The sequence below is a fragment of the Anarrhichthys ocellatus genome, unplaced genomic scaffold (genome assembly GCF_004355925.1).
Source record: "Anarrhichthys ocellatus isolate YVR2014 unplaced genomic scaffold, GSC_Weel_1.0 scaffold6, whole genome shotgun sequence".
NCBI classification, from domain to species: Eukaryota; Metazoa; Chordata; class Actinopteri; order Perciformes; family Anarhichadidae; genus Anarrhichthys; species Anarrhichthys ocellatus.
The window spans coordinates 6,223,643-6,239,049 of NW_022280036.1; the positions used below are offsets into that span (position 1 = coordinate 6,223,643).

At 38.9% G+C, this 15,407-nt stretch overlaps 1 protein-coding gene across 2 annotated transcripts in view; it reads left to right on the forward strand.

The window, feature by feature from the left end:
* The window catches only part of LOC116383219 (CUB and sushi domain-containing protein 1), a 280,770-nt gene that overhangs the window by 123,516 nt on the left and 141,847 nt on the right, over window positions 1-15,407 (forward strand). For both annotated transcript variants that reach the window (XM_031846879.1, XM_031846880.1), the window contains exons 9-11: window positions 481-602; window positions 12,413-12,516; window positions 12,892-13,004. In XM_031846879.1, the coding sequence (XP_031702739.1) occupies window positions 481-602; window positions 12,413-12,516; window positions 12,892-13,004 (339 nt within the window). The remainder of the gene's footprint in view (window positions 1-480; window positions 603-12,412; window positions 12,517-12,891; window positions 13,005-15,407) is intronic.

Consider the following 15,407-nt stretch of genomic DNA (forward strand, 5'->3'; position numbering starts at 1 on the left):
GCCCCACGCCTAAAGAGAAGTGTTTTATCTCTGACTCACTGATGTGAATGAATGAAAGGCTTCACGTCCGTGTTTTACTGATGATCTGTAAAAATATTTGGAAAATTGAAGAAAAGCTGTGATTAGATGTAAGTAGCCAAGTGGAGAAGTAGAATAAGTAAGTCATCAGTTTAATCTCACTAGCAATCAGTGTTTGTGGAAAACACCTGTGAAACACCTGTGAAACGAAGACTTCGAAATCGACTGTGAATGATTTTATTGCAGGGAATTTTTCAAATATTTGATTTACTAATGTCCCACAGTTTTAGTTTTGGCTATATTGAACCTTAATTGCTCTGCCACTGCCACATCCTCTCTCTGTTGTTTCTCTTTGTAAGGTAAGAGGACATTTGCAATCTGAGGGCATAACTTTGATTATCCCATAAATCTTTTTTAAAACTCTGTCGCTCTGTCTCTCTCTTGTGCTTTCTTCCTTTGTAGCTCGTACCTGTGGCAGCAATCTAAGGGGGCCCAAAGGGGTCATAACTTCTCCTAACTACCCAGTTCAATATGAGAACAACGCACACTGTGTGTGGGTCATCACTGCAATGGAGTCTGGGAAGGTGAGCTCATATTCATTATTTTATCCACCCTGCCTTTACTTCACCTGGCATTTCCATCAAAAAATGTCATTGGAATCTGACATGAGGAAAATAAATCCTTGACACCTGAAATTTACTTACATCACATTATACGGTCTAATATAGGGGTCTTAAGACAATTCACTTTTTTGTGTTGGTAAGCATTGTTTGGCTAATAGTACCGAGTTTGGTGTTGTATGCCATATACTGATCAGTCTGTGTTAACCACTGCTTTAATTGCATTGCTCAATAATATTCAACATCGCCAGTTGAAAAGCTTTTACTGGTTGTCATTGAAGATAGCTAAGTAGATAACATAGTGATGAGGAGAGTGACAGGAGAGGCAAAAACAGAGCATGAATTGCTGTAAAAAGTTGTAAGACAGACTATAATCAACTTCCACAAACATTCTCTTTTGTGGTCCATTGTTGAGAACGTTGAATGGCTGTGGTTTTAGACTTCCTTTTTGTTTTTCCTGCTTGATGACTGAATTCAGCTCATATTGCCGAGCTCACACCTCCCCAATTGTGTGAAGGTAACTTTGTTTTTGAGTCATCAATGTATAGAAATGAATAATTCATATACCTGCGGTGCAACATCTCAGGTATCTCTAGCATAATCTTTTTGTGGTATTATTTCTTTTCATGTGTCATCACATAACCTGTCTTCACTGTCTTCTCCACTTTCCCAGCTCCTCAGCTCTCCGCTCTTTCCTTCTGCTTGCCTCTCATTTCCTGCTAACATCTCTGTTATTCTCTACTTCTCTCTCCTCACCTCTCTCCCTCATCTACTCTACTCTGCTCTCTCATCTACTTTCTCATCTACTTTCTCCCTGTATCATCCTCTTTCCTCCTTTCACTTTGATTTGTCTAAAATGTTAAGTTTGAAGATGGTGAGAGGGAAGAGCAAAAATAGATCAAGATGGCACTGAGCTCATTGAAAACTACAGAGGAGAAGAGAGAGGGAAAGTATAGAGGAGAAAAACCGGGCTGAATGTTCAGCTTGCAACTTTACTTTGCAAAAGTGAATCCCGGAAGAGAGAAAAGGAAAGAGACTGAATGTCCAAGCAGGCACTTGACATGTGGCCTTGAAGTTTTCTCTAAAGGTGGATGTAAATGGAGTCGACTCACTTCTGAGCCTCTGAAGGAGTAGGATGGAGAAATGGTGAGATGTATTTGAGTAAAGAAAGACAGAGGAGAGAGAGAGATGGACTTTTTATTCTCACCTCTGTCTCTCTGACCTTGATAGAGAGACATGACATCAAATAATTACTGTATGACAAAGATTGTACCCAAGTGTTACTGTAAGCCTGTGCAGATCTCATTTACTTATCCATGAGACTTTAATCTAATCTTTTTATTTCGACAGCACTTTGCAGCCATTGTCACCTGGCCTTATTCAAGTCTCTTACAGTCCAAAAAAAGTCTCATAATGACACATGTGCCACATATTATTGGTGATTATGCTTGGTGTCAGATGACAAGCCATCTTTGTGTCGTGTGTGTGTGTTGCTTGGTATTTAAAATAGAATCCAAAACAGTGGAGTATAATAGATTCAAGTAGACTTAGCTTATAACAGACGAATGTCTTCCATCTGTTGTGTGTACTGCCTGTGTGTGTGTGTGTGTGTGTGTGTGTGTGCGTGCTCGCCTGCTTGAGGTTTGAGAGCACTTTAAGAATGTGCTATAATGACAGATTATCAGCTACTACAGCTGCTGGCATTTGCAGAATGTCACTATCTACGTACACAGAGGGAGAGACAAGGACAAAGGCAAACAAAGACAGATAAAGACAGTAATAGACTAGACTGGAGTAGAATAGAATAGGAAACAATAGAATACATTCTAAATTAATGACACAGTAATGATAAATAATAATAAAGTCCAGTCTGTCTACTATACTAAGACATCAGTGCACTGTATACAATATATATACTCATGTGCTGAATACTTGTTTAGCTTTTCTAGTTTCCCCCTCTTAATAGAAAACTTGACTGCACAATGTATAATCCTCCTCATTCCACCACTTAGTGGAATGATCCAGCATGGCATGATGCTACACATGTGTGCTCCTAATCTGCCTGTTCTTGATCAGGCAGACACGGGGCGGTTTATTGATTTTTTCCGCGTTGAGTTAACTCACACTACACATTTCAATCTGTCTTTCTGCGTGGCTTTCAACACTGAGCGTAAGCACGGTACCCACGGTCGGTTATGCACAGTGGGGATTTCAAACAAGATATACAAACAAGTTGGTATTGCTCTCTTTACTGAGAAGACGACAACCAAAAACATTGATTTGCACAAAATGATTTATTTTTATTGAAAATGAACGCTGAAATGCAAATGAAAATGTAATGTAGGCTACAGCCTATTAGATCCCACCACTTAATCATCTCAGTCCGGAAAACGATGAATTGATTGACACCATTGAATATAACTTTATAGTGTTAACTTACTGATATTTCCCCCGCTCTGACTCAGGCTCTATTTTTAAGATAAATGTGCACCGTCCGCATATACATGCATTAATACATCTACGTCCACTAAGGCTCTGCCTTTTTAGTAACCCCTACATGTCACTGTAGGATATTCCTGAGTTTAACATTACTTTATTGGTATTTGCGAGCTCAAGTCTCCTTAGCATGACCGGCTATAGTTTTATATTTTTTATCAGCAATCATCTCCTTGTGCAGACACATGACCTAACTTCAACTTGGTTTTGTTTATCTCCTTTACAAGCACATCGTCCTTAATTTAAAGACATATGTATACCTGCTGGATCATCAGTCTTTAATCATAATTTAATTTGTGTATACAGGGAATGAGACAAATTATTAAACACATCACTCGGAACCTTAAGTGTAAGTTCCAGATAAAAATGTGTCTTTGTTTTTTGTGGCTAGTTAGAGAGAAAGTGCTAAAGGTTCGGGGAGTGAACATGATATTTAAACAAAGTAAATAAGATGAATAACAGTTATATTTCTTTACCTTTCTTTTTTCTCGGATTCATCTTCGGCTCTTTGTCTCCTCTCCTCCCGTTCTTTATTACCTCTCTCTCTCTCACTCAGCCTCTGACTGACTATTATTCCAGATGACTTCTTTCATCAATAACATGTTATACAAAATTGAGACAGAGACGAATGTTTTTATTGAAGTGTGGGGGCCTTTTCTTTCCTTCTTTGTGTACGTTTACACAAGTTTCAAAAGCCAATAAGTAACGCTGGCTGCTTGTGTGTCTGTTGTCATTCTGTGATTAAGTTCTGAATAAAAGCAGCACAATCAATATGGTTTGTAACGGTCTGACAGCCTGTCAGAAAAAGCCACGAGTGTGCTTCTATTTGTGCCTGTGTTATTATTTTGTTAGTTTGCAAACACGCACATGGTTGTGTGTGATTTTATGGATATCGACTGTTTTCTTTCTGCCAACTTAATTGCTAACTGCCAGAGGTTGTGAAAAATATGTTGTCAGGAAAATGTGTCCACGCAGAAGAAAAAAGGACCTGTGTTTATGTCTATATGTGTGTGTTTCTGTATGTGTCAGTCATTTGATTCATCAGTATGAAACAGATAATTATTCCGCTCAAGTCTGAACCATGCCTGACTGCTCACACACGTCCACCCTTAAACGCATCGTCACACACGCCCATTAGGCCTCAAATCATTGCTGTCTTTTTCCTAATGAATTCATATTAGTGTGCGTGGTGTGTGTGCCAGTGTGTTATTATGGTATTGGATGTTGGGTCATTTTCATGCATGGATCATCATCATCATCACTTTAGTTTTGGCAGGACCCATTCTGTGACATTCTATCAGATTCTGTTCAATTTTACTTGATACAGAAATTGAGGCTAGAATATGTTAAAGTCCAGTCTCATTCTACAACAGATCATTGTTCCGCAACATGACTGCACAATTGCTTAGGCTGAAGACATTAATACCCACTATTCAATACATTATCATCATGGTATGAGTGTTAAAACCATGTAGCTTATGGTTTATTACAACTTTTATTTGTGTAACTCTGGCCATTTGTTCCATGGTTTATGGCATTTTTGTCAGCTATAACTCTTTGATTTGGCTATTACTATGTCCAACAGAGCAACAAGTACAAGCAGACAGATTGTCATTCATTTTGTAAATTCTGTAAACCATCAGTTTTGCCAGATTAGTTTCCATCTTTTTTGGAGGTAAAGTTAAAAGTGATTACATCAGAAATGTTGCTAATTATCCCTCATTGTCCAGAGTAACTGTGCAAACGTCGACAGTAGATTAAGTTAGATTGGTCTGCAAACTGTAAAGGGTCATCATTTTTACTTTCATTCATTTTTAATTAAGGTGACTTACTGGGGGGTTTATTTACAGCCTCTGTGGTGCTGAATGTTGTTGCCCAGTTGGACCTAATTTGCTATTTTATCTTTTTTGGAGATTTCAGCAATTTCTTTAGAGAACACATTATTATTGTTACGGACAGAATCGATGGCCCAAGCTACAAATAGTTAAGTTGTTTTTTTCTAAATTGTGTGCTTTGAACTGCTAATTGTTACTTAGTGTTAGTAAGCTTCAGATTGGCTCCTACCGTCTGCATATTTGCTCTTACACTGTATATTTTGATTGTGAAGGTAAGACATCATTGCTGGAGCAGTGAGATACAGTGTAATATGTATGGATTGCTGATTCAGGTCACATCATACAGGCCATAGCTCAAGGAGGCTGTTGATCACATAGACTCATAGAGTGCATAGTAAATAATGCTCAGTGTCCATGGTAATGGTAAGACAGTCACCAGTAGCTGCCTAATGAGCACATTATCTCAAGTCAAGGCATTTTGCTATTCAGGCTTTTGACTGTAATTTGGCAGTCTGGCTGACCATAATTCATTGTATTAGCTCTCTCTTTGACTCTCATTCCTGAACATTGCACTTCTCTACCAAATGAGGCTGTCCATGGTGACGCATGAATATCCCAAGGTCACACTTTTTAGTTTTGTGCACTGGCTTCATGAATACAAGTTTCAAGTTTATCTTATTGTGGTAATGTACAACATTATGGAATAAGGCATCTGCTAACATGTCAAAAGACATTTCTCAACCCACAATCTGCCATTGCCAGGTAGCTTTCTGCTGTATCAACAGTTTATAATGCGGTTTCCACAAAGCTGTCACACAGCTGTTGCTCAAACATTGTATGCAGTTTATTTTCCTAAACTCTCCAGCCAACAGGTCAACAGCACTCAAAGGTGCCGTAACAACTCAACAAGGGAGTTATTTTACCAGACAGCAGCCGTTTGCTTTCTTACCACTTAAAACAGAAGTCACCTCGGGGCAGGACTGCAACACATAAACATGGCATATCTGGATACGTTGAGGGTATAGCCAAGAGGGTAGCATCCTTGGAAGTCTATTTTTAAATTGACTGGTACTTTATTTGTCCCACATTTAAACTCACTTGTCAGAACATATAACATCACTAATACACAACAACCAAGTAGAAAAACATACTTATAAAGCCAAGATGCAGTAATCACCACAAATGCTGCACTCTCTACTGTGTATCGAAACCATTTCACAATGGTGCAGATGTAATGACACATCACCTCTGAGGAAATTAATCTCTCTTGGCCAGATCTCAAGGAATTCAATCATTCCTCCTTGCTTTCTTTTTCCTCACGCAGTCCAAAGACATGCAGCTCAGGTAGACTGTTAATGGACGTTAGCCCCGTGATTGCCCGGCCATCTGTCTAGGTCACTTTCTGCCCTCTCGCAGTGCAAAGTGGGACAGACCCTGACCCTTGAGACCCCCAAAAAAATGCTAAACACAGAGAGTGGAGAGCCTTACAATAGACCATGGGAACCACCCACATGTGGTATAACAGACAAAACTCCTGAAACATTTTATTACTTAAGGAATAACGGTTTGAGCTGATGAGTTGACCCTGCAGCTAAACTATTATACTCTGGCATAGTGAACTGCATTGGGCTGTTGCATTGGAAATGGACATTGGAATTGCACATTCAGCTGAAGCAGTTCCCTCTGTGTGCTGGTTAACTGTATTGCAGAGGCGCTACACTGCTGATCTAGATGAATTGTTTGGATGACAATCCACAAATAGTGACTTTGTATGCATCCCACTGCTATGTTTGTCCCTTGTTGCCCAGCTGCACAGTGCGTATGCGTCGTAAAATTCACTGTCGTTGCAATATTCAGTGCACTGTAAAGATGATTTAAAACGCTCTCTTGAGTTGCTATGAGCAGAAAAGCGCTTCTAAAATTGAGATTACATTGTCAATGAAATGCTCCCTAAGAAATCAAGTCTTGAAAAATATGACAATAATAGTAATCTGATTTTTTGAAAATAACTCCCCGAGGCATGAAGGATGTGCTGTGGATGGTGTCCTCATACAGGGATTCAGGTTATTCTCTACTTGTTCATTTGGCTGACAGACTAAAAGTAATCTATTGGAAAGAATGCCCCAAACTTCCATTGTGGCAGCTCACCAATTACTTAACATAGCTGCACAATTTCAGCAAGGGACTGCTCGTACACTCTGCTTTCAGGACACCTGTTCCCTGTATGTACTACTTTTGACAAGGGGTCACCTCAGTATATAGTTTAAACTGTTTCTCTACAACTTATGTGTCACACGGTAGTAGAAATGCATTTAAACTTCAGTGGACACAACATTTATGTTAAAAAAACTCTTCACTTTAGCCTAAATCCCATCGGGTCTCAAGCAGAATAGAGTTTTTCAACCCTGAACCCACCACTGTTATGACCCTGTATATCACTGAATTGGGATATTTTTAGGGGTGCTCATTAGTATGGACAGTACGTGACAAAAATGAACTAAACAAGCATTCTATCAAGAGGAAGAAGGGGAATTTGCTTCACTTGTCAGTCTAGCGTCGTCAGTGTTGGACCATCCACGTTAGTATTCTTCAGAGGTGTGCAAATTACTGATGTTGCGTCGTATAAGTTCGGGATACTTTACTCTCCTCAGTTTGGGCTGCGATCTAAAACAATATTATATTTTTCATCTTGATTTAACTTCTGTCATGCTCAGAAATGTGGGTCTGTGTGTTGAATGAATTGTATTCCTCCTGCATATATACACATGATCGCTTCTAGCTTCTGATTCAAGTAAGTCAATTTGTAAGTGTTCTATTTTGTTTAGAACAAATGTACATGTACGGCATTGTCTTCAAAAGCTATACTTGGTAATTGCCTCAACTTTATGAAAGATATATTTTGTTTTGCAATAATTGCTACATTTACAGTGGGTCAGTTGAGAGGCCGATCAAATCCAGAGAGAAAATATTGACTGTTTTGTGTTCTGTTAGAAATCATTGTGTGATGTGAGGAAAATAGCCTGTTTGTTGTAGTTTTGTTGGCTGCGATAGTAATAAGGAGGCTGGTGTTACTGCCTCCCAGATTGAAATGAAACCTATACCCATGTGCACTAGCCTTGGAAGGGGTCACCCCAGCTTATTCTGTAGTTGAAATGGCTGACTGAACGTAATTCATTAGATGTGCGCAGAGTGTTGCCATTTTAAAGGGTCCTAAATCAAATCTTAACCTACGGCTGCACAACAGCATAGTAAGTATGGTAGGGAGGTGGCCCTCTGACCAGAGGTCCCTGTTTTTAAATAACCCTGCAGAGAAGCGTCTGACATGCTGAAGTGCCCTTGAGCAGGACGATGAACCTTTACTAGCCTGTCTGTAGCTGAGGCTGCAGTGAAGTAGAAAAGAAATTCCTCCAATTTTTTATTTTTTCTTAAACTTGATTGACTTAGACAGATAGATAGGTTTATGGATTTATATTTATGTGATATTTCTCCCCTATTTCTTGGTGGCCAGCACTGCTGCGGCCTGAGCTCAGCGAGGGAATTTAAGAACTAAATTCCACCCAATTATGCCTTTGTGTTCTCTGACTTAAGGTCATAATGGTGAGTGCAAGAATTAAGATCAGCAGGCATTGTATAGTTTCACATTTTTTTCCAGGCCGATGAAGCGGGCATCTCTGGGTAGGCATGCAACCCATTTATGTTCTGCTGTAGATAGCTGAATGGGTACAGTGTGCACTGCGTGTAATGTTTATAAGCCTCTGTTGACTGACACTGACTTGCAAAAGTACGTGTCAGATTGTTTGACTTGAGTGGCAAACTCGTATCCCCTATGTATTTAGGATCAGAGTAGTAGGAAGATTACGATCAGTTTCTCCCCGGCTGTGATCGTGCCCTGAGGAGACCCTAAAGTTCACGGCACTACAACTTTGCTGACCGAGTGAAGGTATTTCACTGTAGGTTTGGATTGCACAGTGCTCTTAACAATGTTCAAATGGCCTATTGAGCTGCTCAGCTGCTTACTAATGACCTCAAAGTGATACCACTTCACCCATCCCTTCAAAGAGCATCAACCTTTAAACAGAAACACTGCTTTCTCCTGAACGGTCCAAATTTGAACACTAGAAACTCTCTTGTGAATTACTAGTGAGTACTACAGGAGCTCAATAATGGGAATCGGATCAAAAGAAAATATACAGAGCTGTACTGCAGTCATCAAACTGAAGGCAAAATCTGTGCTTACTGTCAACAGTGTTTGTTTCAGTTGGAGTTTTGCAAAGACCTAGATTACACTTTCTTACATGTTCTCTTTCTTTCATCGTTGCTTCCTTCCTTCCTTTCTTTCTTATTTTATATATTTACTTTAGAAAATAAAGAAGCTAGTCTAATGTTGTTTGGGGTTGCAGGCTGCTCCTAATGTCTTTCTAAATGTGCCCATTTGGATCTATTGAACAGCACTGAGCTTCTTGCTAATGACCTTAGTGTGATAACGCTTCAGTTCCTTCCTTTAAGTCTCTGCCTTGACTGTCTAGACACACACGTACACAAACATATAAATACAGATGGAAATATATAGGCACTGAAACGCAGCCAAACTGTTCTCACACATACGGTGAAACAGGCATGCCTAAACATCATTCTGCTTCAGCTGTTTAGACAGACATACCTGGGAAAACCACCTCCTATACACACATACTCACAGTCACAGAATCATGTGTGCATGCGCGGATAGTCTGTTTCTCACTGTGTTCAGCTTCAATCCTTTTCTTTACGAGCAAAAGCTGCTGCTCTTGTTCAATCTTATAAACAAACTCCACTTCTCCGAATTTTTTTTCCGTATGATTGAAGGAAACCAAAAACAGAAGAAGTAATTCCGCTTAAGTCTCAAAGCCTCTGAGTGTATATCTTTGATTAACAGCTAAACCAGCTGGGCCATGGAGATGCATCTTGAGAACAACCACCGTGTGCTTGGGACTGTAGTTTACAAGCTGAGGATGGACAGTTTTATGTTAGAAGTGTATTAAAGAAAAAGGATATTGACCAGCTGGCATTTCAATGTTTACTGGCGGATGAATCCCCATCATGGATCAAGGGTGAATCCCCGTTAAATTTGGTTTTGCAAAGAGAATCAATGCTGATATAGCGATATTGTTTCAACATTTCATAAACTACGAGTTTCCTTTTCGTTGGCCACATCATTTTCACTGCTCACTGAAAGGAGTAAAACACACACAAAAAATCCAGCTGGTCTGATAGATAAACTCAGTTTGACACAATATATCAGTGCAGACACAAACAACCAGTTTATCTTATTTTCATTGATCATACTTGACCACTTCTGACTCTAGCAAATGTGTTCATTGTAAACTCAACATTGTAAAGTAGCCAACAGTTTAACACAAAATATTATTACAAAATTCAGAACAAAATCTGACATTTTGAAACAATTGCTGACTCATTGGTTTATTACAGGTGTGCAATTTGTAGCAGGTAAATATATGCAAATATGATACACAAACACATCAGCAAATGAAGTGCAATGGTTTATTGATGCTCCCTGGGATTTGTTGTTAGCCAGGAATTAATACCTCACAATGCTGTTGTACCTCTTTCTCCCATTATCTCGAGCCATTTTAAAAAGACTAAACATTGCCAGAGGCTGCAACACTCAGGGTGTAATGAGATAGTAAAATGCTTTCCAACGGTCTGAGTCTCATATTTATTGAGCTACATCTTGAATGTAAATTGCTGATGTCAAAGATGAACATGGTTTTTTTTCTTTTTAATATTAGCCTGACTGCACATCAGTTTGTTTTAAAGATTGTGATTGTGCACGGATACATTCAGACATTTGTATGATTACACATTCATACAGCTTTCCATGGCTTCTTGTCGTGATGGCAGTTAATCCCTCAGATTGTTTCATATCCTTTTACATTATTTGAACATTTGCTAGACATTTTTATTTTGACAAAGCACGACCAAAGGCTTAGCCATGCACAGCTGAGTCTGGCGTGTTAAAATGTTTTTCTACATCCTTATCACCTGCGGTAAGGTTTTTCTTCGCTGTGCTGTTATAAACCATGTGATGGATTCTCATCGGCAGCATCTCATGTTCATGGTTCATAATAGTTCTCTAACACACCAGGAACTCACTGATTGAGACCATTTTTTCTGAACAGGGGAAATCTACCTTCTCCCATTCTGTCAGGAAAATGATCTACAGCTAATAAATAATTGACAAGCAGCAAATAATAGAATACCAGTATTACAGCATTTCAGAGGCACAGCAGATTGATGATCCAGTGCTGTATGCATGCAACTACAACCACAAACGTGTCTGCGAGTTAGGCGGTAAACACCCAATTTCGTAGTGTTCAGCTGCAGAATGGTGTGGTGCAGGGTGCGTAGCTCCCAGAGGTGATTTGTGTGAATGTAAAGGAGGATGCTGTCAAATAAAAGCAAGGGGGCTTTCAATTTCAGAGTTCTCTTCTTTTTCTCTGCTCCCATTCATTAAAGATGGAATATTTTGAAACACCAAAATGTCACTGAAAAATGAATATACCTTTGGCATAGCAGCTCCCGTTAATAGTAATAATATTAATAATAATATTTAATAATAAGTAAGATGATAGTGACAGTCAAGAACTCTGGTTGTCTTTCTCCCATGCTGGTTTTATCATTAGTACAAAATATTTCCTCCCACATTTGTTGCTCTTTCTATTAATTATTTTCTTTTTATGTTAATTAAAAAGCATAACTTGTATGATTTCCCAATGGTATGATTCATTTCACATTCTGGCACATCGGGGATTCCCCAGAGTTTCTGGGTTCGATGATGCTCTCCGTTTAATCAGTTATCAATACATTTTGTATGTTGTATTTGCAAATGCCCATTTGACAACCAATTGAAGCACTATAGAGTAGTACTGTCGAGAGCATGTTAGTGCTGCATTGTTTCAGTCATGAAGGTAATTGAGAAGAAAACCTTTTTAAAAAAGAAAACTTTTGCACTGTTTGGACTGGGATAATAGAAGTTTTCTTTCTATTTTCTGCTCAAAAATGGTTTTCCACTTTGCTGTAATTATCATCATTATTAATAATCATGGCATGAAGTCATGACTTAACAACTGGAGTCATGAGGTCTGCCAGTCTTTTCAAAATAGTGTTTTCTGTTTACAAAATGTTACTTTTAATGTATTGTTATTCACATGCAGCCCCTAACATCATATAGTTTGTGAAACTCCCACTTCAATACCCCAGTGATATAAGCATTAGTTTTTATTGCTGGAAATTGTAAGGATGAAAAAAACATGAGACCATCCCAGGAATTAATAATAGCCCTCTTGTTGTTGTTTTCTTTCTTTTAACTTTTGTCTGTATTCTCACCTTTCCTAATTGTCTTTGTTTATAACTGTTTCTGCTCTTTTCCCCCTCTTGTAATTCTAGGTGATAAAGCTGTCATTTGAAGAGTTTGACATGGAAAGAGGATATGACACACTAACTGTGGGAGATGGAGGGAAAATAGGAGACACTCGGAGGGTACTCTATGTGTAAGCGACACTCGTGTGTTCTGGCCCACGATATAGTAATCTTGAAAATCAACAGTATAGAACACATTAACGGTTGCAATCAGAGAGACGATTGGAGAAACATGAACGCTATTCTGCAGATATACATTATATACTGTAGATTGTATTGTGTTAGCTACATTGTTTTGATGGATTTTTTGTTCACTCAACTACATCATGTATTAGTCCATCTAATAATTATTGTTATTTTATATTTGTAAATGATTAAAGTCCCCTCTAGTCAAAAGGAGAAAGTGACAAACCAATAATGCTTATTAACAATTTGTGTTACTGTGTATGTATTTACGTGTATGTGTGTGTGTGTGTGTGTGTATGTATGTCCGTGTGTTTGTGTAGACTTACCGGTTCCAGTGTCCCTGACCTCATCGTGAGCTTGTCCAATCAGATGTGGCTACACCTGCAGTCAGACGATACAATCGGCTCAGCAGGGTTCAAGGCAGTCTATGAAGGTATGCCCCCCCCCTACCCACATGTTTCTTTCTCTCTTTGTCTCTGAAAATAAAACACTCACACACATCCACACAAACAGATATATACGCTCACATAATGAAGTGTGAAAGTCATTGCGTTGCTGACGGAGTGATTCAATAGTGAACACAACGGCTGTTGTCTGTCCTTGTGTATACTTGTGAGTGTGTGTGCGGCTGCATTACAAGAAGGTAATAACTGAATTACGATTCAATCAGCTGATCGTTTTGCTTGGTTATTTTTCATATTACACCAAAGCTAACACTGATAGAGAGATAAAGATGGTGACAGTCACCGTGAGTGAAGGTGAGAGGGAGATATACAGTATAGATGTCCCTCTAAATACTTGATATTTAGAACAACCCATTTATTATATTTATATATTTTATTACCTACTGCATTTCACCATGCCAATGCAGCTCTTTAAACCATATTAAAGTAAATGGAGCACAACTTAATTGAATTTACTTGAGACTAAGAGTAAGACAGGTAGAGATATGTAATTTAATAAACATAGAGACAGAGGAAGAGGAACAACAAAAAAATGACAAAGTGGGACGAAAGGAGACAAAATGACAAATTGAGTAAGAGGAAATGAACTGTCGAGGAGAGATTGAGGGAATGTGAGAGAGAATGAGAGGGACAAAGGTTGTGCTCTTGGTTCTGCTCAGCTATGTTTGATTCAGTGATGTTGCTGACAGTGTTGTCCGGGGTCACTTACTGTTCAAGGGAATCAGCACAGTGTGGCTACAGAAACCGCATGCAACTGTAACTGTAAGTAAGTGGCGTAGAACATCATATTACAAATTCCCTTGGCTAGGCTAAGAAGGTGCTGACATTGATTTTGTTAGGTTAACATTTGCACAACAGTTAGGGCCGTTTTCCTCTTTACAACTTGCCTTAAGTGATTAAAAAAGGGCCACCTTAATTATATGACATTTATTTTAAGGCAATGACACATTATAAACTCACATAAAAAATAAGTAAGTAACAAACATAAAATCATACTTAATAACCTCTAGATGATCTTGTAGTTTTCCCCAGGACAACTGAACAACCGCCTGTGGTATGTTTTGTGTGCCTGTCCTTGCATGTATATATGAGATGCTGTCACATCATATCATTTCACCATGCTACACACTTTGATCAGAGTTACCCCCTGAGAGCCTTAGGTTTTCAGCCCTGCAGGGAAACGCAACACATGTAGTAGCTTTCTTGCTTTTGAATGCTGTCATGTTACACATGTCAATCACTACAGCTCTCTGAGTGTGTGCATGGAGAGAGAGAGAGAGAGAGAGAGAGAGAGAGAGAGAAATTTGGATTGAATATCTTGATGATTCCTCCATACTATCAGAAGTATAATTGTTACTTTATTAAAACATGGTGCATCCTTGTTCCATTACTGCAGATTTAATACCCTAACTACAAGCGCGACCAGCATGTTGCTTGTATTGTTTTTACCTTTTGAGACTGTGTGTTTGTGTGTGTGTGTCACCATGGCATGGCAAAATGTGGTCCTAGAAACACCTACTGTAGCGGGAACTACCACAAGCGGTGTTGAGTACTTTGCCAGGTGTTTATATGTTTGTCTATTTGTGCACAGATTTTGCCAGAATGATAGCATCACAGTTGTGCAAGATGCAGTCACAAAACTTTACAGGTATGAAGTTGAAATCAAAATAAAGACCAAGATGATGAAGATGGGTGTGGTCCGAGAAAGGGTGTTGAAAGTAGGGGAGTAGGAAGTGGGGAAACTTAACGCCTCTGGCCTGATTTGGCGTCGCAGCCGTTCTCTTGTCTTGACCGGGTTTTGATGTCGCGAAAATCAACCTCAAATTGCAAACAATTAAAGGTACAATCCCGAAGATCTCAGCTTCGTTCTCCTTGATGGCACTTTTGGTCATAAACTGTAATTGCAGGTGGGTTTTTGGATCTCACTTCCTGAATATGTGCATTCATAATACAAGAGCTTCCATCAGTGGGCCAAAGATTTAATCCCCGCTGTGACATGTCATTTGGTGATGGATAGTAACCTAACAGATATTTATTTAAATTAAATTCTTCTAGTTTGGTAGTGGTTTGCATTACAATGATTGCTGTTTGACAGCTGATACTCACACTAGCAGTTGGATAAACCAACAAAGTTAACATCTCCTGCATGCAGCTGCTTTAACATGTGATAATTGCATGACTTGATCATAACAACTTCAGAATGTAAATTGTGCACTGGGATTGATTACCCACATCAAGCATTTCCTGTTCTCCAAAATGAACTGAAACCAAATGTGGCTGGAATGTATTGAAATACAGCTAAGCCTGTATTTATGAATGTGTTTATGAATTTTGCTTCGAAACATGATTGGCAGTAATGCAAAGTGTAGGTT